The sequence below is a fragment of the Tinamus guttatus genome, unplaced genomic scaffold (genome assembly GCF_059628265.1).
Source record: "Tinamus guttatus ecotype Peru unplaced genomic scaffold, ASM5962826v1 Tinamus_guttatus_pri_ptg000602l, whole genome shotgun sequence".
NCBI classification, from domain to species: Eukaryota; Metazoa; Chordata; class Aves; order Tinamiformes; family Tinamidae; genus Tinamus; species Tinamus guttatus.
Genome location: NW_028289136.1, coordinates 493554 through 518191, shown reverse-complemented (window position 1 = coordinate 518191; position 24638 = coordinate 493554). Strand labels below are relative to the sequence as shown.

Genomic DNA, 24638 nt, shown 5'->3' with positions numbered 1-24638 from the left:
ATAGTTCCATGAATAAGGGCATTTTTTTTTCTTTTTTTTTTCATGACGGGTCTGTTTGTTTGAATGAAATCTAGATCTAGTTCAGGAAACATTTATCTATATTGTCATAGAGATGGAGCTTATTTCTCCAGACACAATACCATTCTGAGACAGCTTTTAATTTCTTTTTTTTTTTTTGAGAACACTGGATTCTTATCCTGAATTATTTCAACTGTTGAATTCATACCATCGGTCCATAAAATTTACAACAGTTCAACCAACAAGAGAGTGAACTACAATATGAAGCCAAGAGTACATGACTAAAGTTAAAAAAGATGATGGGAACTTCTTAGGCCAGTTCTACTGCCAAGGCAAATTATCTTATTAGGCTGTCTCTTACTAATGGTCTGGCTAGCTTTTTGTTGTGTGCAGGTGCCAAATTTAAACCATCAGCTTGCATTTACTATGCCAGTGTCTGCTTCTATATGATGGTGTTCTCACAAACCTGCTAACACTCATACTTTTCCTAACATTTATGTCCTTTTCTAAGCAAAATCCATATCAATCCTTCTTTACTTGTTTACAAAAATTTGTGCCAATACATACAAAGTCAATTATAATCTCTTTTAAATAAAAAGTAAATCCAAAGCTACTCCATTGACTTTAGTGGTGTTATTCAAGAGTCACAAATGACCAGAACAGAGTCAATTACTCTAAAGGAATGACTCCTAATTTACATCTGTTTGAGATTTACTCCCCATTTACAGTTTTGTGAAAGAAAACACCTGTGTCACTTAGAACAGAAGATGAGAACAGACTATTCAATTTCTATGCATGTTATTGTGCACTTCTGTGCAAAATTACATGCTCTATTACGCCTGAACGTCCATGTAAAATGAAACTAAAACAATACTTTTTTTTCACCCATCTAAAAGGTAGATTTCATTATTATTACCAGCAGTTGTTAACAGTGCAGGCTGAATCTTTGGGTAAGAGAAAATGCTGCTATACTGACAAAACGACGTTATGTAAGAGTAACTACAGAGGTCATGAAAGGCGAAGGCCAATACTGTCCAATAAGGAACGCTGGGGCAGAGTATGCATACTCTTCTCACACTCAGGGATAGACCTTCTGCTTTAATGGAATGTGTTAAATAGATTGTGTGTTGTCCCTTGGAATGGAGGCAACTATTTTGAAGAGGATTTGTTGAATAGTAGCCCTAACTGGGAAACAATGCTGACACTATCAGATTTTATGAACACAAGAAAAGGATGGAACATTGATCCATCTCTTCAGCAGCAAGTAAGATGAGAAATGAATTAGCTGACTGCAGGTGAAATAACTGGGTTTCTTCTTTATACAGTTCAGTTTTGACACCTCCTTAGAATAAGAGAACTCTGAAAAACTTAGAATTTCTTTTCTTTTCTCTTTTTTTTTTTCTTGTGGGAGAATTTCATATATGAAATGTGGAATATTTGTGTCAACTTCAAATGAAAGTCAGTGTCTTCTAAGTTTTTTACAAAGTGACAAAATAACATGTCATTTTTTATTTCTAAAATTGCATATTGCTTTCATTATTCATGAATTAATTTATGATACATAGTATCAAGCGGAACCATATCATAGCATTCCACTGTCTCACAAATTATGTAACAGTACTGCTGTTTTGTCATAATGGACCAAAATATCAAACACTTCAAAATTTAATTTCACTTTAAAGGTTTAAAGGACATTTCCTTTTTTTTTTTTCCTGAAATAAGAAATTTTCCTCTGAAAAACTTTGCTCAGTTCTTTCACTGTAATCTAGATAGCCCGCAAAAAATGTTCAACATTTCTCAAAATGAAGTTTTCCAACCGAAAAAAAATTCCTCAAGCAGTTCAAACTTTTAGCCTCTGAATGAAATTACACAGAGAAAATGTTGTCAAGTCACAGAGGGTCATTACAGAGAAACAGAAAGGGCTGTTCAGTCCAGACCAGAGTGTACAAGCATTATTTTAAGGAAAATATGGATGGTGACATGGTCTAAATTAGATAATCATGTACCTTCATTTATTACAGCCCCTGGGCCAAATTCTGCAGATCTTGCAGCTACCTCACTGTAGCAAGATTATATTAATAACTGGAGAGAATATGTAAGATTTAACTTAGAAAAAATTCCTATAGAATTGCCAAGGGCAAAAAGACTCCACCAGTATAAGCCAGAAGAACATCACTAACTTCAAAGACCTATGAGCATATGGCCTTAAAAGTATTATCTTTTTCTCTTCCTTTCTCTTTCAAAGCAGGTGCATCTACCTGACCTGCCCTTTTCTAGAAAGTACAAAAATTGTTCCCAGGGAGACTGGGAATAAGTATGACAGTCAGGTGAACTCAGACATTCAACACACAAAGCAGATTTCGGCCTTCAGCATCACTGCTGTCCAGATCACACGCCCAGAAAGTCACACAAAACTACTTTTTCTTTCATAAGAAAAACAATTATTCAGCTACAACAGTCTGCAAAGCTATTATAAATGAGTTTTAATAAATTCACTAATACTATAATGTTATAGTAGTTAGCAGTGACGTTAAGCAGTCCACTAAAATATTCAGAGGAGAGAGGCTTATTGGAACTGTTCCCTGCTTTACGGTAGCACCGAATGCTGATAACACTCTCAGCACCCACCTGAAATCAGCTCAACACTTGCTACTCTTCCTTCATTGGCAGATGAGGAGTGGAGGAAAACACTACCAACTCTTAATGCATAACTGTTCTTGACTGCACATGGACTTATCTTGTCTCTGTTGCTAGACTATAAAAATTGCAGTTAATATAATTAAACACTCTCTATTAAAAGGCGTACACCTGACCCAACTGCATGTTTAATAAGAACCACCTATTTACCTTTCCAAAAAGTGTCTGACAGCCTGAATTGCAGGTGGCATCATTAGCCCCTCCTATAATAAACTTTGGGTTAGATCCTTATCAGATTTAATTTGGCCTGGCTCCAGTGAAGCTAGTTCAGCTTCACTGAATCACTGTCATTGCTTTATAGTGCTATGAGCATGAGCAGAATGAGGTTTATGATGTCTTAAAAATGTGATTTGTTCCTCAATGAAATGACTGGCAAAACTTCCATTTGCTGCAGTGATGTATGATCTATGACCCAATGACTGTGTCTAGTACACTGTAATCAAATGGGCATTTAAAAGGATGTCTGAGTGATTGTTTCCTGTCCTGGCCAGATGATTTAACAGCTCCCTGCCATCAGGGACAGTGCTGTCTCCTCCATCCTCCAGTCAGCCACTATCCTCCTCTTTCTACCGGCTCTGGGACTCATCATATCATTTAATGACATAATGCACCTTAACAGCCTTAGGAGGAAAAAAAAAAAAAATCCTTCCCTGCCAGATGAGTGAGTTAAATCGGCTCATGGAAGGCCTGGCAAGAGCAACATTTAACACAAAGGAGAGCAACAGCATGGAGCAAGGCAGGAGAAGGAAGTGAAGCTTCCCCTTTCTAGAGGCAAGGAGCTTTTAATTCAGCCGGATGCATGATTGTTCCAAATACTTTTAGAAGGAAAGAGCTTATTTTCTGAGATAAAAGAATTCAAATGAAAGCAGAATAAGGCATAGGATAATAAAATAAACAAAGCAAAAATGCATTATTGTTTCATCCCTGCTAGTTTACTGTTTATATAGAGTTTCCATAGCAGACTAAGTATTAGAACTTCAGATGTATTTAGCATATGGTTAAATATGATGAAACCTTTGACACTGATTGAATGCTCTCCAATTAAGTGGAGCTGGGGGCTTCAATTCTCTTCCTGTTACAGAGATTTGGATCGTTAAGATAGATTTCTCATGTCTAGGTGTTCCATGAAAAGTTGTCCCAAACCAAAAGGAGTGTTCAGATTATCCCTTCTGAATTATTAGATCAAATGTTTTCAACATATTAAGAAATGTTAAGAATCATTCCAAATCTAATGTAAAACCTCTAGCTTTTTGGTTGGATTGTACAAAGTTCTGTCCTCCCTTCACCATATCGATACTGCAGCTGAATATAAGCGAAATAATTACTTTATGCTGAAATACAGAAAGCTATTTTTGAGCCCCCATATCATGAGGGGTGGCTCACCTGGACTTTCTGCATGAGCTAATTCTACTGACCACAAACTGCGGCCATCAGCAAAGAAGACCAAAATTGCTACCATCAGTTCCTGTGAGTTCTTGCCTGACTGTCAATGCCTATCATTCTTTATAGCACATTTTCAAACACTTTTCTGTGGGCAAGTTTTTCACTGTGAGATCTTCAACCATGGCTATTTATGTCATTATGCAGCATTTTCAATAATCCTGCTCCATATCTGAGCCAAACTCCCAGCTATCTGCAGACAATAACCAGCTCCTCTTTCTCCCCTAAATCAAGACTGACACTCCTAGAAGTCTTGCATTTTTCATCACAAGCCAATGCTATTTCCTCCAACTCTCATGATACTTTGTTTTCTTCGATGTCTTTCCTTGTCTCAAAATCTCTATCACAGTATTACAATCAGAAATAGGTGTGGCTATTATGATATATTTCTTCCTAGGTGTCACAACTATGCCCTTTATGATTAGCATCATTTTATTAAGGAAGTTTTTTCCTCCTTTAAATGGGTTAATAGACAAAGAAAAGACTGATGGTGGAATTCAAAAGCACAAAGAAATTAAATTATTTCATCCAGCACATTCAGACTCACAGTGGGGTCTAAAACTCATATTTTCAGGTTGACAGAGTATGACTCCACTCATAAGGCCTGGTCCTCATAAGGACCAGACTCCACTCTGGTCAGGTTTCAATGAATACTTAAGGTAGTCCCATCATACTTGTTTTTTTCTGAGGTAGAAGGGATAATTTTGAATCAGCTCTAGTTCTGTTCTGTAAACTGTACACCCACCTGGCACATGTCAGACTTCATCCAAAAGTCAGAAATTGCCCTCTGACATGAATCACAGCATGAAACAGATGGACACTTTTGAGATTCGCTTCAAAAACATGCTGCTGGTCCATATTAAAATACTGCTTCTTGGTCCAGATAAGTGAATAAGGGAGGTGTTCAAGGTGTATGAGACATTTTTCAAAGACAAGAGCTAAGATCTCTCTTATTCCTGCCTTACAATCTGGAAAAAATGCAGGCATACTGGTAAAGTACTGAGGATCAGCACAGTGTTAGTAACTCTTTTTATTTAATTATAATTTGTAAAAATATTTTCATGCTTACCCACTATGCTTCCCCATCTTATAGCTTACAGAAATTCTGAGAAGCAGTCTGTTTCTGGAACCAAATTAAAGAGATTTAATGGAGAACCTGGATTAAACAGAGGACTAACACCATTTTCAAAAATCACCTAATCAACTATTTACTTTTGTAAAGACTAAATTTTATGCTCTGATGACTCCTGTCAGTGAAAGAATATGTTTTGTAGAGACAAATGATATTAAACAATATTAAAGATGACTATTGTTTGAATATATAATGAAATATAATAGCTTGTTTTATCTTAAGAACCTAAGAACATAGCATAAACACCAAAAATAAAACAAAATGTGTAAATTTACTCAACATGAGAAAAGTATGTATTCATAAATGTCTTCAGAGATTAGGTTACCTTTTAACAGCTAGACAGAATGGACAAAGAAGTTTAAAAATATGAATCAGTTTAGCTATGCATTTACCAACATGCTGCATCAACTACATGGAAGGAGTTTTAATTTAGCTTATTCTGATGTCATTTTTGCTATGCCTTTGAGATGTTTTAGCACTCCTTTATATGTTTTCCTGATTTTTTCTCTTATAAGCTGAACATAAATGAAGAGAAGGTAGGTACTTTGATCTTGAGTTTTGCTGAAAAAAAGAATTATACACATTGCCATATCAGCATATGATTTCTTTTCATCATACAGGCTTTGCTGATCCACGCACTGCAATATCAAACATATCTCAGAGCGGTTTGCATAACGCACTTCACATCTACATGAACGGCTCCATGTCCCAAGTACAAGGCTCTGCAAATGATCCTATCTTTGTAGTGCACCATGCCTTTGTTGACAGGTGAGTTTAATTCTTGGTAAATCTGACTTATTTTGTGTTTTTACACTGTACCTTTCACTGCAGATCAGAACTGTAAAGATTTTACATGCCATGGCACGCACAATATTTTCTGTCATGTAGAACTGAGCTCTGCTGCTACTTGAAAGCAGGTGTGCTGTAACTTTCCATAACCTGTCTGTGTGTTCACTGGATTAAATGTCATTTGAAAAGCTGACAAATACATTCAGCTTTTTTTTTTTTTTAACCAAGGTAAAAATAGTCTTTCAATGATGTCATAGTGATTAATATATATGGAAGTGTATGTCAAGGAGTTTGGACCAAAAGTGCATGACTCATTTTAACACGACTATAATCAGTTGGAGTAATTCCTTTACATTCCAAATGTCAGTACTGTTTTAATTTCTTTTCCATAAGGAAAATTCTAGCATGCTATCCATAAATAAAGAAGTAAAAATTCATATATCAGTGTGACAAACAAAACTGCGACTCTCTCTTGCTGGAATAAAAGACTACATCTGTGCAGATGGAGCGGAAAGCAAACAGAGGGATGTCATGTTTATTAATAAGAAGGAGTAGGGGAGTGCAGTTCTGCAAAAAGAGAAGAAATTGCTATGCTAAGGCATAGAACTGCATCCCAAGATTTAATGGTGATCTTAAAATTTTCAGCATGCCTCTATAATGTATGTGAATGGCTACAACAATTTACTGTGTACACAAAACTGTGAAGACTAAAGGGCAATAAAAAAGAAAGTTAGCTAAAGAGATTGCAAAGCTATACATTCAACACTTTAAATATTATGCTGAAATTCATTAGATTTTTCTAAGTGAAGTTTCTGCGCAGATAGTTTTGAACAGTAATAATAAAAAAAGAACAGTTTCTTGTCCAATCCCTTTGTGCTGTACCTTTATTCTATCTGCGAGCTGGGAAGGCGGTAGCAGACTTTCTGATTTGAAAGACATAATTAAATTGCAGTAAAAAGTAAGACAGATCAACACTGTTCCAGGATCTAGCACTAGGAAGGCAGGTTGTATTTTGTAGTTCTGTTTATTTGTTTTTGTTTCTTTGTGTATTTGTTTGTTTGTTTTTAATAAAAAATATTCAGCTCCTTCAAAATTTTGTTCTATTCCCTCTGAGAAAGCTTCCTATATTTTTAGAAGATTACCTGTCCAAATCATCCTTTTCAACTCATCCTGCTCTTCTTATCAAGTCATTTAGTTAACTAGCAGCACTACGAAGTTCAATGTCATGAGCTCTGGAGAGATTCATACTCAGGAAAGAACTATTTCCTGACAAAAACTTTGTGGATTCTTTCATAACTTTGTACGTTCAGAAACTACTGAGTGAGACCTAGTTTACAAGCATTAAGTTGCTTATTCAGATGGAAAAGAAAAATGGCTTCTTTATTTGGGCCATGGAGGCATGCAGAACAGCAGGGATGCAGATTACATTTTGAAGACATTATCTTGAAATGATGTTCTTTATCTTGGGCAGTTCACACCAAAACGCTAATAGTAGCTAGTTGTAGCTTTGAAAGAAAAGCTGGGTATTTTTGCCCGCAGTTCATATATTCAATGAACCTAACAGTTTTCCATCTAAAAACTTTATCCATCTAAAAATAGAGCATCACTCTATTCAGGTCATCTATGTGCCTGTGGACGGTTCCTTAGAAGGATGACCCATCTATCCTTTGTTGCTATTGCTGCATGGTATAATTAGTCTTCTGGAGGTGTCTATTTTGAAGGTTTTCTCCGTGAATAGCTTTTCTTTAGAACATTTTAAAAGTTAAACATCATATCTTGGCTGCAGTTTAGCATATCCACCTTTTGATTGCTTAACAGGTTGGATACACAAGGGTTTCAGGCATGGTTCCAGCTTTCAAGTTTGGCACCTGGAAATTAACTTTCCAGTGTCTAGGCTATTAAAAAACAGATCATTTGAACATTCAGAGAAAAGAGACATTGAAAGAAAAGCATTATGCTCTGTAATATAGAAACAATACAGCTTTTCTTAGATATTCATACTTGTATAAGACCTACGCATCTCTTAACTCCCACTCAGTACAGGGCTTAAGTAGTACTTTGGTCTTCATGCTGACCCTTCCCACAGAGATATTGGAGCTGCAGTTGTTATGAGCCTCTGGAAATACTTTCTATAACAGTAATTGTTTTCCATTTTAGAGGGCAAAACTATGTGCAAAAGATAATGTTATTATATCCTACTGGTGCAGAGGAAATAAATCAATGCACAGGCGCTGTGGGGACAGTGTAGAAAGCCATGATGCAGCCTCTTCCCATCTGTGATAGAATTTTAGCAGGGATTTGCAGTTGCTCTGTATATGGGCTTTCGTACACATGGATGTGAAAATTGATAATAATGCTGCCTTTTGTATAAGTGACAGAAGTGCATTAGCATGATTAGAGTTACTTAGCAGTCTTATCCATGACAGATTAATCATGCTTTTAGTTATAATTAATAAGTAGGTGACTGATAGGTAAGTACAGCACATTTTAAAAAACTGTTCCTCTCCTACATAGACTTTAAATCTGAAGGGCTGAGAAGTTCTTTTCTGAGAGGCAAGCAAGAGTATAAAGAATAGAGGATAATAGAAGAAACAGTCTCTACTGCAGCAGAAACTTTTTTTTTTTGGTCCATATCAACCCTTCTGATTTGGACACAGCATTTTTAACTCATTGCTCACCACTGCATTGAGCTGATGGACAACCAGCTGTTCTGCCTAGCAGTCTATCTCCTCCAGGCTTTGGTGAGGATATGGAGGGCTGTGCAGCAGGGGTTGGCTGGCAAAGGGTTAAAGATTAGGACCTAAGAAAAAGATTAGAGATGAGCAACTGCAGGCCTGCCAGGTCCTGTGGAGGTAGCAAAATTCTCTGTGCCAGGCCGTCAGGAGCGGTTCAGCATTTTGAGCATCTGTGCAGGACTTAGAAGAAGGATTCCTCACTCCACTGAGATTTCTTGTGTGAAATCAAGTCAGTAGCTTGCTTTCCAAAACTTACATCTCCTAGAGATGTGTTTCCCTCCATTGATTTAAACAAGAGGTGCCTAAAGACTTTTGAGGAGCTGTTGATTTGAGCTTCAGCTAACCCATCTGTAAAGTGGGTGATACTAAACGCCTACGCAACAGGGACACTGTCAGTGTAAATGCATTAACGACTGTGAAATGCTCAGTTACGACCATAATAGGAGTGATAGAAGTAAGGCAATAGATCATTGGAACTGGTTTTATATAGAAACATATGGTACAGAGGAGGATAAACAAGTGTATATGGAGTTTGCTGACAGGTGTGAGCCAAATGCTAGGAGTTATATTCCAAACAGAGCAACAGCCAACTCCCATCTGCTGCTCACCCCAGGCTCACCTACCAGGCCTGATGCACAGGGAGGATGGACTGGGCAGAGGCATATCAGAGAAGACCTTTCAGGTAAAAAAGAAAAGCATTTGCTCACAAACACTCCCCTTTTTTCAAGCTATTCCCTCCCAGCGGTGCAGAAGTACCAGTGCACCCAAGGGACAGTTTCTGTAGCAAATTACCTCTTGTTTACTAGCTAGAAAATCAAGGGATTAAGCCCCAGTCCTTGATAATAGCAGGTGGCCATCCTGAAAATTATCAATTGTCAATTAAATGGTTTAAAAAAAAAACCCACCACAACAACAGAAAAACACAGAGATGCAACAAAATGTACATTCAGGGAAAAAAAAAAAAAAAAAAGCTTTTTTAGCTCCATGAAGCATTTCACTTAATTGCAAATCTCTTGCCGTTCAGATATGCTCCACAATCAGCAGAAGGGAATAACAAGGGAGGAGTCAGCCCACTCAAATTGGAAAGGGCAGCTGCAAAAGCAGTGAAAGCCAGAGCCCGCAGTCACAGCAGAGACTCTTTCAGTCCCTCCATCCCCATAACCATGGAGGATCTTCACCGGGTTCTCCCTGCAGTTCTGTCCTTTGTTTCTTCTGTCTTTCTTCTCACTTGTTCTATATCCCTTCTTTCCACTTAGCTTTTCTTTCCCATCCCACCCCAACACTTCTCCTTACAAACAGGAAGAATAACTAAACAGCAACCAGGAAAATAAAGTGCCATTAGCTGCTATTAAAGAACTTTACACTGCTTGTATAGCAGCTAGCACAGCAGGGCCCCAGTTCTCATTCTGTTTCTTTGCTCTGCGGTAATGGACAGGGTTTATTATAATAGTATGGGTGACTTTCAAAGGCACTTTCTTTGCTGCAAGCAATTTACAAATGATTTTACAGACACCCAACATGATGTAGCCTTTCACTCTCTCTGTAACATCTTTATGATTCAGTCTTGTTAGACTATTTTTGCTCAGCTAGAGTGGCTTTCCAGTTTTTATCAAAGTATTGCTACTGCAACAGCACCTTTTTCTACAGCCTTACTAAAAGCAGACGTCATTCAAAATGCTTTTGCAAATGCGCTATACTAGCCAAGTATAACTCATATTGACCTGGTATTGCCCTCTGTTTGCAACCTTCTATCATGCTTGCTCTTTGTTGCATCAGACTTTGAATTGCTGCTCTTTACTTCCAAGGCCCCTCGCTGCCCATCCCCAAATCATCCTATATTCATTGCTGTGAAACTCACTCACCCCATCAACAATCTTTTGGCATTAACCTTGACCTTATAGCTGTTCAGCATCCAAACATGCTCCTCTTGGCTGGGAATTGTTCACCCTAAACATACACAGTTTTAACGAAGCCTGTAGAAAAACTAGGGTGCCGGTGAGCTGAAATCCTTACCCAGTGAGCCACTCAGTAGTGCTTGTTGTTTCCTTGTCCTCACCCCAATTGTCTGTATCCATCTCTTGTCTCTCGGTCCACGTGTATTACAAACTCTTTGATGAAGGGACTGTCCAAGTGTTTTGATCTGTGCAGCATTCAGCGTGATTATTTTTATCAGCTGATTAGGACTCCAAAGTGCTAAGGTAATGTGAGCAATAAGAAAGAGGAATTGCTGCTTTTACAGTTCAATGAAGTGGCAATAACAGGAGACACTGGGGCGGACTTATGTTGATCTTCTTGGTTCAGTAGTGACTCTTCTGCTTACTGCTGCACAGGACTAAATTCTCCTGCTAAGGAGACCAAAGCCTTCAGGTGTTTGTCTGTGTAGGCAAGTGCATGTGCACACATGCACCCTGCCAAAAGCAGTCGAGTTTAAGGGTAATATTGTTCAGAGAGTGAAGACACTGGCCCCTCAGCTACCCAACACTTCCAAGCAGATTCAAGGGAAACTCTTCTAGATACCAGCTTCAGAGACCTATAATAATGGCACTAATTCTGCTTGATTGAGGCAAGTGTCTCTGGGCTGTTCAGCAACATCAGCTGCAATAGACTTCTCTACAGGATGCTAAAAAAAAACATTCTGCTTCAGTGGCAGGCTGGAGCGGGAAGCTTTAGGAAATGCCAGGCTCTGGTGTATCCCAGATCCTAAAAACAAAATGTTGCTTATCGCATTGATTATCAGTGAAGTGTTAAATTGAAAAGCATATATGGAACAATCTATTCAAAAATATATCAGAGAGCCAAAGCTGCATGCCCCGATTTGCATGCCAGCAACACCCCATCCTCTGACTCAACAGAATGGACATGCTTAGTCCTTGAGGAAACAATATTCTCGCTTTCTTGCCACTTCCCCCAAAAAGTTAGCATTATATCAAAAAGTGATTTTTGTGGGAAAATATTCTAACAAGAAGAAATTTGATTTTCACTCGCAGGAGATGTCAAAATAAAAGCCTCTTATTTTTACTCTGTTTTTAAAACAGAACATTTTCATTTTCTCTTAAATGTCACCTCAGGTTTTTGAAACCAAAAAATGGCACAAGAAAAAGCAAGTTGTTCTCTTGTTTTGAAATGTTGACAGGAAACAAGAACTATTTTAGCAGTTCAAAACTACTTGCTTTAAGAAATTGGAACATTCCAAGTGAAATCATTCAAAAAGGATCATTTGAAATTCTTGTAAGGAGACATTGGCTTTCTACAATTGTTTAATACATGAAATAAGAATCATTCTCTACCCTGAAATGTCTCCAGTTGGAGATAACACAGACAAAGCATGAAGCAAAGGATGTATTGTCCTGATTTGATAATTGGAAAATATAGGCACACAGAAACAAATGGTTTAAGCACAGCTAGCATGGAGATTGTAATGCAACAGCAGTACAGCTAATAATATAGCAGTGTAAAAATGGAGAAGTCACTGCATAAACACTGAGTGAGATTAATTCTCTCTCTCGGTATTGGCACAGCAACACTCATTGCTTTTTTGAGGTATGTTTTCAAAAAAAAAAAAATGATGACCCAGGACTAAAAGTCATATTTTGCTGGAAATGAATGAACTATGGCTTGTAGCCATATCAAAATTGTTAGACAAAGGAAGGTCAAGAGGCTACCATTAGCAATATACCCCTCCCACAGCGACATAAACCCACAGCCTTTCTGCATCACGTCCACTAGACTTTCACTGTGTCCTGCACTGCGTCCTTCCAAGCACCTGCATAAACACAGTCGATGAGGTGAAGTTTTCTCCATAATTGTCCCTGGCAGGAAGGAGGCAGGAGTTAACTCCTGGCAGGAGTTAAGGTCCCTGCACTGAGAAAAAGCATCAGCGTTACTGCACTACTGCTTTTCCCAGGGATAACACAGTGCAGTTTTTAAAAGACCAGTCCCTGGAAATTGTTGGTAACCGAGAAATATTCTGTGTTTCTTCCAGAACAAGGTTGAGACGATAGTGTGTAAAGCCCCTGGACAGTCCCTATTGCTCCCAAATCCTACCTTACCCCATAAGTTTTGCTTTCCCTAATGTATTCTTTGATATCCAGCAGCTGGGTGAAATCTTGTGGAAGCTCTAGGAGTGACAGTCATTTCATACTCAGGAGAAATATCTACATCCTTTACAATGCCCTTTGGAGTGAAGCATCTAGAATATAAATGCCATTGCCCATGGAGAGGAACAGTGTTCACAGTAGAGCAGGGTTGCCAGTGCTGGAGTGGGAGGCATCAACAGGGGTTGTATAATGTCAGTGAGACCATAGGCATATGTTGAATGTGTGCAAGAGCAGTAAAGAGAAACCTAGCTTTCTCTCCAAGGAAACAGTCAGCCGTGGCCAAGCTTTATTCTTGAGCTGCACTGTGCAGACTTGTCCCTGTGTCCCCACTTACAGTCAGGAGAGACAGGCCAGTAACTAGCTCAGGTATAAACATATCTGCTGAGAACTCTTTTGGGGTTTTGACAAGATGAGTCCATCCCATATCTATACATACATGTATGCACAGTACGTAGAACAGAGGGTCCACCTAAGCTCAAGAGCTCACTATAACACAAACTCTTACAGCATACATTATACTTTATGTTCTTGCTTGTGTATGTAAAACTGAGTCTGGACAAGTTATTTTCCCACCTTAAAAAACCTTGGGGAAATTAATTTCTTGCAAAGCCTCCTGGGTGGCAGTTGCTTGTCAACCTTTCTCTCCCTGCCTGGATGCACTGCAGAGCCCTTGCTGAGCATCAAACTGAGATAAGCATGACCAACATATCCCTGCCAACAGTCTCTGCTGCACCAGAGCATCCCGCCTCTCTCACTCTGGGTGAGTAACCGCTTTGCTTCAGCACTGGCTGCAGTTGTGCTGGAAGACACCAAATCACAAAGTCAATCACTGTTCTACGGGTTATTAGAGAAAGATAACTGATATCTGGCAATGCCTTTAATTTTCGGATGGGCCAGAAGAGACTTGGATTGCTTTCTCGGTGCCTACAGATTCCTGTCAGAGGTATAAAATGGACAATAGATCAGTAGTGAAGAGGTGGAAAACTCAAGAACAGAATTTTTTAGAAATTATAGCAAGGAAGGATGTTTTTAATTTTCCTTCCCTTTGTGGCTGCCTGCAAATTCTTTTGCAGTAGGACACAAACTGCTTCTCTTCCCGTGTAGCCCTGCAGCTGCTCTCAACTAGCACTGAACCTGAGCTCAGAACCCTCCCCTCTTAACCTTTTAGACTTAGTAGCATATTCACCAGAGCTACTTAGCTTGTTTGATGGAGCTGACTCACTCAAAGTGGGCTCAGTATGTGGGTAGAGTGAGTTCTCATGTACTGCAAAATACCACATAAATATATCCATAGAAAACAGAGGGTAAGTGGGAAGGTTGGGGTGTTGCTGAGAAACACAGCTCCCCAGTATCTCTCCTTAATATCCTCATGTCTGGGGCAGAAATGCAAACTGAAGCTGAGCTATTGCATCTATTTTTGTAAGGAGGTTAGAGCTCCTGCTATGGCGATTCCCAAGCACCTAAGGGGATGTAGGAACAGCCTCAGAGGGTCCAACTAGTCCTTATCATGTCTCTAGTGGTAGCCAGGAACAGATGGGTAGGGAAGAAAAACAAGTTTACAGCAACCCTCCTGCTGCTTCGTCCATTTGACAGGCCAGGCCAAGATTATTTAGTATATTTAAAGTTGCATCTTAACTAACCCACACTCCTTTAAGTGCCCTGGTAATCCACAGACAGACTGTGGAGAATCAGAGGCAGAAGGAAACAGAGACAAGAAACAGGCTATGGAGGTTATCTTTCTTGTCATTATCTGTATATATATAAAAGCCACTGTGATGCAGATCCACCTTGTTTTAGGCTACAGGCAAAGGAAGGCTAAACAGGCATCATGTGGAATATGTGTGTAATACAAGAGTTGGCAATCTCACTTGTCACATTGTTATTCAGGTTAGATGTTTCTAAGAGTCCATTCTGCTCCTAAAAATGATAGCATAGGGGTCTCAGTTCAAATAGTTTGATTTGAAGTGCATGTTTTATATCATTATTATGACAAGATTTTAGTTCACTGAATGCAGGTACAAAATGGATCATTTTGCCCGCTACTACATATTATGCAAGTGATTTGTGTTTTTTAAAAGGAAAGGTTATTTTACCCAGAAAACTGTCAAGAACAGTATACCAGTCTTCACTTATAATGCTAGGGGAGGAGAAAGCTCTCTGCGATACTGCGATCAAGACAAACTGTAATGCAGGCAGCCAGCGTAGCCCTGAATTTCCTTCCTGCAGCACTTCTGCAATAATAGCTGCCATAATTGTTCAAATTGTAAAAAATCACAGGAAAACATGGTACTTTTCTCACCCACATGTAGGTACCTTCTATTCATCAAAAGAAATGATCACTTTGCTGCTGTAGATGTGATTTATATATTACATGCCCTTGTGAACCTCAATAATGACAATCTCTCTCTCTCAAAAGAAATGAATTACAGAACACAGGAGTGGATTACATAGAGTCAGTCCAGCTACCTGCACCACAGTCCATTTTAATCTCCTTGTTATCTTTCCCTTCAGGGGAAACTAGTTATTAAACTTTGGAACAATTGGCATTTGTACTATCTCTTACTTCAAGTGATGTTTTCCTCTTAGCTGCAAACTGTGGCAAAGATAAACTTGAGAAAGTTAACGCAGGAAACATGGCCCAGAAAATGTTATATCTCTTTTTCATGAAACACTTCGTTGCATTTGTATTTCCTTATTTACAAATGACTGAGGGCACACGCAGTGTCAGAGGACATCAGGGACATAAATCTGAATGAAAAATGAATACTTTTAGCCAAAAAACCCTTAGTTTGACAGCAAGGGGTGAAATGTCATACATTATGACAGCTATTTTAAGCATAAATATTTCCTCTCCAGCATCAAAGCTAGTCACTGGTGGCTTTCACTGGTAAAAACCTGAGCCTGAGTCAACTAAGAAAAATGATAGAGTTCAGATCAGATATCTGACTGAACATCCACCCAGCTAAGTCTGACCTAAAGTCACTTTTTTTTTTTTTTTCTAGGAAAGGCAGAATAAGCTTCAGCAGGAGTTGGCTTGATCTACCAATAGCTAGATTACAATTAGGTAATCACCCAGTTCCACATGAGACCACATTTGTATTTTTCTGCACAGAGTCTCAGACAATTTCCAACACTGAGCTTCTGAAATTAGTGCAGTGAGTGATGTACTAATCCATTATCTCCTTCTCCGGTAGGAATAAAGCTCTTTATGTTGCAATCCATCAATAACCAATCAAATATGGGCCGTGCTCAGTACTTCTTGGTCCAGCCTACACCATTTCTTGGAAAGGGAGAAGGGGAGAATCTTTCTGTCGGATTCATTGACTGGAATACTGAGTTACAAAGCTCCCCAACTGCCCGGGAGCCATGACCTAGAGGCCCTAGATCTACATTCTATGGGATCAAAGAAGCAATATGTGTTTCCTGGGAAGATTTAGGTATTTAAGAATATGATTCCTGGGAGTCAGCACAGTAAATGGGGAAAGGAATTCAGCAGCTTTTTTTTGTAAGAGGAACAGCACTTATTCCTATTCTGATGGCAGCTATCTTTCTCTGCTCAGCGTTGTCACATGTGAATCCTCTTTTGGATTCAGGCGCCTAAGTAGCTTTTTCTCACAATAGAAAATGGAGGAGCTGCTGTTTTATAATAAAAGAAAACCACTTACATTATTATTGGATCGGGGGCACATGCAGCACATGAGGGCATGCTGAGCAGCAGGGAGAGACCCAATCACATACTCTCCAACTGACTACAGTTACTTCATTCGTTGACACGAAGAGAAACAGTTTCAGCTGAAATGGCTGAAGATCCTTTTTCTTCCCCTTAATCCTAGAGGGATGGTGAGAGCCTTTTACAGATAAGGGGAGAAATGCTCTAAATCACATTAGCAGAGGGAAGATATCTCATATCCCAGGTGATCACAGTAACCTTGAAGCTTTCGATAGAGAGAATCAGAAGTAGGCAAAGAAAGGAGGTTGTGTCTTAGATGGGATTGGTCATGCTGGATTATGGCTGTCCTCTCTCCCTTCCTTTGGTTTCCTTTATCTGCATCTCTCCAAGCTTCCAGTTTGTGGCATGCAGGCAGAAGGAGGTGCAGATGCTTTCAGTGGGATGGTGAGCAGGCCAGTGCCAATGTCCTTAAACGCCACATGCCTCTCCAGTTCTGCAATGAGTTTGAAGATGTCAGTATGGTGCACATTGCTATGACACATCCAGAGAATTTCCCTTCAGGTAGCAGCCTGCAGCCAATGTCAATCTGTCTAGATAAGTAGGATGCTTTGTGTCATCTGCACATTGTTCCTCACTATTGCAGGTGGACTAAGTCATTGTGGGCAACAAAAGCGAGCAATTTGCTTAGTTAAGAAGGTGGAGTAAAGGTAAACAAAGATACCAGACTTTCACTGTCAATGAATACTCATGTTTCAGAGGCATGGCATTCACCGACATGGAAATAAATGCCGTAAAATAAAATTTAGACTCACACAGTTATGTGAAAGAGCAGCTCCATGGGGCCAAGGCATCTAAAACATCTTTTTTTTTTCCCTCCCTTTTGTGCAAATCTTTGTTTAAAGTGTTTGTACTTGCCAAGTTCATTAGCTCCATAAAGCCAAAGTTCCCAGCTTCAGTCAGTTCTGAGGCTGAGCCTGTATTCCTAATAAACATACATACACACAATAAATATACAATATACATAGCCAACTAAATGCTTCAACACAGGAAACACAGCACTCACACAAATGGTACATATTATCCTGTTCCTTTCTCTTTCACCAGGATCTCTCATCTTTCACCAGGATGAACACTCATTAGCAGAAAATATATATATACATATATGCATATATATATATATATGCACATGTATACACTTACAGACACTTAGACCTCCATACACTTAGAGGCACACACAAGAGAGTGATCCACACCAGGGAAATAGCTAGAAATAGATTTCAGTAAGAAGATGGACTGTGTTGACCAGGTGCAGGGCATGGCCAGGCAAGCATATTGACTAGCACCTGTTTATAAGTGATCAGCTTGTTTTATTCCCTTTCCATTTATTTTCCCACACATTTCCCCCCCCAGGCCACTTTGACCTCTCCTTTTCCCCAACTTTGGTTGCGTCCCTAAACATCCCATACCTTTTACAATCCCAAGATGTTCTACACTGACATAATGAGTCCCACACCCCAGCGGCCCCCAGTACCCCAGGTTGCACCCCAGTAATAACCTGGTATTGTAAGGTGATGGAGAAAGCCTTATGTCTTGAATCTTCTGACGGGTTTCCTTGGAAAGTTTTCTTTGGAAAGCACCTAAGCCAAGAGCTGGGCTTCTTTGGTTCTCTCCATTCTGACCATTAAGAAGGTTCTTGTATAATCTTTGGGGACATGCTAGCAGTGAAACACACCCAGCATGGACTGAGCAGTCCTTGATCCCCTTTGGCATTACACCTCACTAAGACCAAGATCATAGAATCACAGGATCACAGAATCACAGAATGCTTAAGGTTGAAAGAGCCCTCTAGAGATCATTTAGTCCAACACCCCTGCATACGCAGGGTCACCTAGAGCACGTGGCACAGGACTGCGTCCAAGCAGGTTTTGAAGATCTCTAGAGAAGGAGACTCCACAACCTCTCCACAACCTCTCTGGGCAGCCTGTTCCAGTGCTCTGTCACTCTCATGGTTAAGAATTTTTTCCTTAAGTTCCTGTGGAACTTTTGATGCTTCAGTTTCCGGCCATTTCGTCTAGTTCTGTCGGTGGCCACCAGTGAAAAGAGGCCAGCACCATCCTCCTCACTGCCTCCCTTGAGGTACTTATAGACACTGATTAGACCCCCTCTCAGCCTTCTCTTCTCCAGGCTGAACAGGCCCAGCTCCCTCAGCCTCTCCTCATAGGGCAGATGTTCCAGGCCCCTGATCATCCTTGTGGCCCTGCGCTGGACTCTCTCCAGCAGCTCCACATCCCTCTTGTACTGTGGGGCCCAGAACTGGACACAATACTCCAGATGTGGCCTCACTAGAGCTGAGTAGATGTGGCCTCCCCAGGGCTGAGTAGAGGGGCAGGATCACCTCCCTCCACCTGCTAGAGATGCTCTTCCTAACACACCCCAGGATCCCATTGGCCTTCTTGGCCACGAGGGCACACTGCTGCCTCATGGTCAGCTTGTCGTCCACCATGACACCCAGGTCTTTCTCTGCAGAGCTGCTCTCCAGAAGGTCAGTCCCCAGCCTGTACTGGTGTCTGGGGTTATATCTCCCCAGGTGCAGGACCTTGCACTTGGCCTTGTTGAATTGCATGAGGTTTTTCACCGCCCAGTTGTCCAGTCTGTCCAGGTCCCTCTGGATGGCAGCGCAGCCCTCTGGGGTATCAGCTACTCCTCCCAGTTTCGTGTCATCAGCAAACTTGCTGAGGGAGCACTCTGTGCCTTCATCCAGGTCATTGATGAATAAATTGAACAGGACTGGACAAGATCTTGGATTCTGGATGAACCCAATCCAAGATCTTGGATTCTGGATGAACCTGGAGCCACAATTGTTCTTACCTGGGAGTTCCACTACATATCAACACATACAGAAGCATAGAATGAGCAGTATTTAGGTTGGAAGGGATTTGAACTTGCCAGGAGAACCAAAATGTCCCAGGAAATACTCAGATCAGAGCCCAGAATCACACTGACCATTTTCAGTGTAACTTGTAAGCTAGTGTCTTGTGGCTTTTGATCCATTCTTTGCTGCCATAAATAGTCAAAACTGGTGAGTCCTCTCCCAGCCTGGAAAAAAATAGCCCTGTCAGGTGTCCTTCTGGAGTATGATATGAATAATGATGCCCATAGCCACGGTGAATAACAAACAAATGCAGAATAGCCAGTAGATGTGATCTTTATTCACAGTAACACATTTGTGATGATATTGTACCTCCTTGTTAAGGCTGGTTTGGCACAGACTTTCAGGAAAGCAGTCAGAGATGCTGTCACCAGTACTTGTCCTCTTACCTTGTGCGAGCTACCAGTGCTGTTGTGGAAGAAGCTGTGCAAAAGACAGCAGTAGCTCAGCAGTCTAGGTTGGACCTGGTGCAATTGCCCCTTCTTTCTTCTTGTACTCTGAAGTGCTGGAGGATAATGATAAAAATTGAACAGGGCATGAGCAGCAGAGCGAAGTTGCACAGGGTAAGAGATGCAGAAGAACCAGAGACTGGTGTTGGACTGATGGGACATTGATGCAGGGGTTCATGACAGAAGTGTTTTGTCCAAGGTTGCCCACGCGTGCTGCATTGTGGAGGTGACTGGAGAAGTCTAGAAGCTCCCCAAGAGCTGGGTCTGGGATGTAGAGCGAGCACTGTAAACTCAGGAGGGATTCAACAGTGGGGGAGAAATGGCCATGGAGATCTCGGCTAAGTTTCTAGCAATAATTGAGGGTAGCATCTTAATTTTTAATCAGATACTTGTGCTGTGACGAGCACACTTTTTTTTTTTTTTTTTTTTTACAATGAGCCTGAGAGTCTCTGTAGTGTCTTTAGCACTAAAAGAAAAGGACTCTGCAATATAACTGCATACCTTGGCAAACAGTACAGTGCCTTGACTTTACAGCCTCAGCATTAGCAGCTCTTCCAGGACTGAAGCACCGGTGTTACTCCCAGGCACTTGGGATGGGAATTACCTGAGGTGACTTTGTCATATCAGGTGATTAGTGCCAACTTTTGAAGTGACAACTTCACTTCAAAAAAAGTGCCATAGTCCTTGGACTGGTACTTTAGCCTCCTCAATTTGTTTCCATTGTCCTTTCTTTCCAAATGGTAATATATCTCACTTACCAGATTTCTTTTACAGAATGTCACATCTCATGATACTGAAATAAAAGATATAAATAAGTTATGAGGAATATTGTTCTGCTTTCCTCCTACCATAGTATGCCTGACCTAGACTCATTTTCACAGTTGTAAATCAGGACTGAATGTCTCAAATACTGTGCAAGTAGTGACACGGGTACATATCTGAATGTCAAAAAGTGATAAAATCTAGCAGCTGAACTGTTACTACTTCCTATGTGCATGCTTAGCAGAAGTATGGGCTTATCAAGCTCAAGCTACCAGAATCGAAGGGCACAGCTTCTCTGATCCTTTCAGTCAGCATAACCTTGCACATCATCAGCTGAAGAAACAGTCCTGCTCACCTTCTGCTGCTGCCTGGTGGTGCCCACTTCTGCTCCTCATAGTGAATCAGGCCTGGGATTTTATCTGACCTCAGCAATCCCAGAAAAAAAAAGAAATTAGGTGGTTGGTTTTAAACAAAATCACTTGCTTAACTCTTTTTATAGTATGGCTGTACAACCACCAGAACAGCAGCAAGGACAAGAAGGTAGAAGAGAGCGGGGAGGATGTTTCATGTGGATATGAAGTGATCATGAACCTTCTGCGTAAGGAGGAGAGTATGGTCCTTGTCCCACCAGGGACACAAGCAGTATCACACATGCTTTTGGCTATGTGGCAGTGAAATTGCCACACAGGTACATAGTCGTCTTCTCCCTCACCTTTCCTCTATCCAGCCCTCCTTAATTGCAGAGTAAAAACTATCTTAAACTTCTGGAAAATCTTCCTGAATGGCCAATTAGATTTTCACTATGGGTCAATGTCTCCGTTAACAGCTTAGTACAAGGATAGCACTATTTTCTCCTTTTTTGCTTTCTCCTATTTCATTGCAATCTATCAAGAGTATCTCTAGTCATGACAGGGGAGACACACTGTTGGGAAACTGTTCTTAGAGGAGACTCTTCCCAAAATCATAAAGAAAACAGTTATTCCAATTGTTTTTCTTTACTTTTCACAGGTTTTAATTTTCCCTTGTGGTGAGCAACATCTTATAGCAAAATATACAACACTAGCTAGAACAGCATGAAGTTATCCAGCCTACCTACACCAGTGCTGCTAATACTCTGTTTGATATTTCCCACTGGCAACATAAAGCCATTTATTTTGAATCATCCTTTCATTAGCTATAATTCCTGTTGCATATATTATTCATAGAACCATATGAATGCAGCAATATATTTTGGTGCGTTTTTTTAATGATCCTCGAATCAATCTGATATATTTTTTTCACTCTACTCTTTAAACCAAGCTTTTTCAAATTAATTTTCTACTCAGGCTCATTTCATTTCACTTTTTTGATTTGGTATGTATGGAACAGAACAACAAGGAAAATATTCAGATCCATTTTATATGCAATCAGATGGAAGCTGTGATATATCTGTGTTCTTTATAGATGGTTTTAATTTTCTCTGTAAAAGAAGTACCTTATCACACTAAAACCTTGCAAAGCTGAAGTATACTTCTCCAGAATGAAAATTTAAACTACTGTACTACTGTACTAATCCGTATACTTACAGTCCTTATTGCACTTTACTGTATACCAGCTTGTTAAACCTAACCATGCTGGTATATACAAGTGTTATTAGGCTTACTAAAAGTCAGAGTGATCTATACATAGATTTAGAGAAGTGGTAAACCATAAATGAAACTGAGACCATCTGTTTTGCAATGATATAATCTAACTCCTCGAGGCGTCACAGTCTAGTAGGCATAGAGTGGCCCTGTAGTTGAGATTCTGCTCCACAGCAGCATATCTGGTGTCATCTTGTCTATTTTCTCTAAAATAAAATGGGGTTCCTAACACTTTCTGAAAGTTGTCTAATATGCAAAAGTGATACTTTTGGCTCTTTTGTCCTTTTGAGAATAATTCCAATCAGATTTACTTCCTTCAGTTATTTTTGAGTCAAGCACTTGATTTCTGATTGAACCAAAGTGTTAAAGTGATTGTGAATTTGTAGTGTCCCTAAATTAGTTGTTGCAAGGTTTAAATACAAACTGCGAGCTTTGTTTTAGTCTAAATTTGTCTAATCCATCCTATTCTGCAATACTAAAGTACTGGTTTTTTATCATAAAAATATTATTTGCATAGATTCTGAATCATCATACTCCAGTAATTCTTAAACCTTCAATATTTAGTTTAATAAAACCCCAACCTTAAAATCATTCCTGCTTTGTACATATACTATAGATAGCAAATTTTGGGGGGCTCTAAATGTGAGAGTTTGTTTTGCAAATTCAAAACATTCTCCTATCTCTTTCAATTTCCTGTCACTACACATCTTCTTCATTTTAGGAAATACCTTTTTATATATAGCTATCAAAACCTCCTCTAAGCCTCTTGTAGAAGTCAATGAAAGCCACAAACATGGAACGAAAAAGGATCCAGCATTCTTTTGGAAATAATAGTCCCATATAGTTAGTACACCATTAAGATGTATTAATTCCATATATACATATAATTTTTTCCAACATTAATCATGCCCTTTTTTTTTAAATTTAAATCTTAAACCACTGAGGCACAGACAGCCAAGGTAATTTGCTCTGGTCACCAACCACAATTGCTTGAAGATTTGGATAATTTGGCACTTGGAGTGTGTGGGGGGATGAGGGGAAGGGAGGGCAAAAAATTAAAGATATAGTCACTGAATCTCTCCTTTTTCAGTGTCCAATCTTGTACCAAAAGACCTGATAAATAGGATTCATTTTCTTCAGCCCGAGCAGGATAGCCCACTCCAGCGGATAACCTCCCTGATACAAATGCATCCTGATAGCTGATTACAAGCCCTAAGTATTTTGTTCCTGGGAAGAAGATAAGAAAGGAATTGGCTTAGACCAAAAGGTCTTTTTTGTTTGTTTGTTTGCATACAGGAATTGTGTGTCCCTAAGAGACACCAACATATCTGCTTCTTCTTTTTCTAGTCAAACTAAGGGTAACATTTGCTTTTCACACAGTAGCTGTTCTTCCCCTTCCCTCTCCTTTTTCATCTCTGGTAATGACTGCTTATGGACTATCCCTGTTAGATTCCAGGTTACGCTTTCCCTGTTCTCATCCCCTCTGTCTAATTCCCAATGCCTTTTGATTAGCTCTTCTCTCTTTTATCCTGCCTTGTATTTCCCACCACCCTCTGGACCATCTGCTCTCTTCAACATTGCCAACATCTCCCAAATTACATCAGTTTAGCTGGCACTGCAGTGGTAAAAAAAAAAAAAAAAAAAAAAAAAAAAAAAAAAGCCTCCAAGTCTCCAAGTCTGGAGAATATAACCCCTATTTGTACAAAAATAAATAATTAGCTATTTGACCTCATGGGCCAAATCCTGAGAAAGAGCAGCCAGGGCTGTTGTAAGAATCAGATAGATCTCTCCCTTAATATGAACCTCTGCTTGACACTATTCTTTTTTCACAGAAGTCATAGAGAAACTGTATATCACATGGCCCTGATTTTGTGTGTCTTTTTTATTACTCTTGGTCTCATTGAACAAAGGAAGGGAAGCCTTTAGTTGCCATTTTATTCATAGTCTTCCTCTGTTAGGGTTTCTGGAACAGGGGAGGACACTGGGAGTTCATATAAGGAAAACACGATAGTAGAGTTTTTCCAAGGTAACCAAAACACCTGCTACAGGAAGTTCAAGTCTACCATCCTGCTACATACCTTGCTTTCTTACAGAGGACATCATTACTCCTCAAAGGGATCAGGTTATCAGAGCACATTCATCTGTGCACGTGTAGTTTTAGTTCTGCAGTCCTAAGCTACTCTTTCAAGTTTGTAGCTACAGAGCAAAATACAGAAAATAAGTACATATTTTCAAGATACAAAAATGAAGCAACTTACTAATGATTTACTTTACAAAATAAAATCAAAAGTTCTACCA

At 39.7% G+C, this 24638-nt stretch overlaps 1 protein-coding gene across 1 annotated transcript in view; it reads left to right on the top strand.

The window, feature by feature from the left end:
• TYR (tyrosinase) overlaps positions 1-24638 on the top strand; it is a 48922-nt gene that overhangs the window by 14126 nt on the left and 10158 nt on the right. The window contains exon 3 of the mRNA XM_088534983.1: positions 5908-6055. Within this exon, the coding sequence (XP_088391109.1) occupies positions 5908-6055 (148 nt within the window). The remainder of the gene's footprint in view (positions 1-5907; positions 6056-24638) is intronic.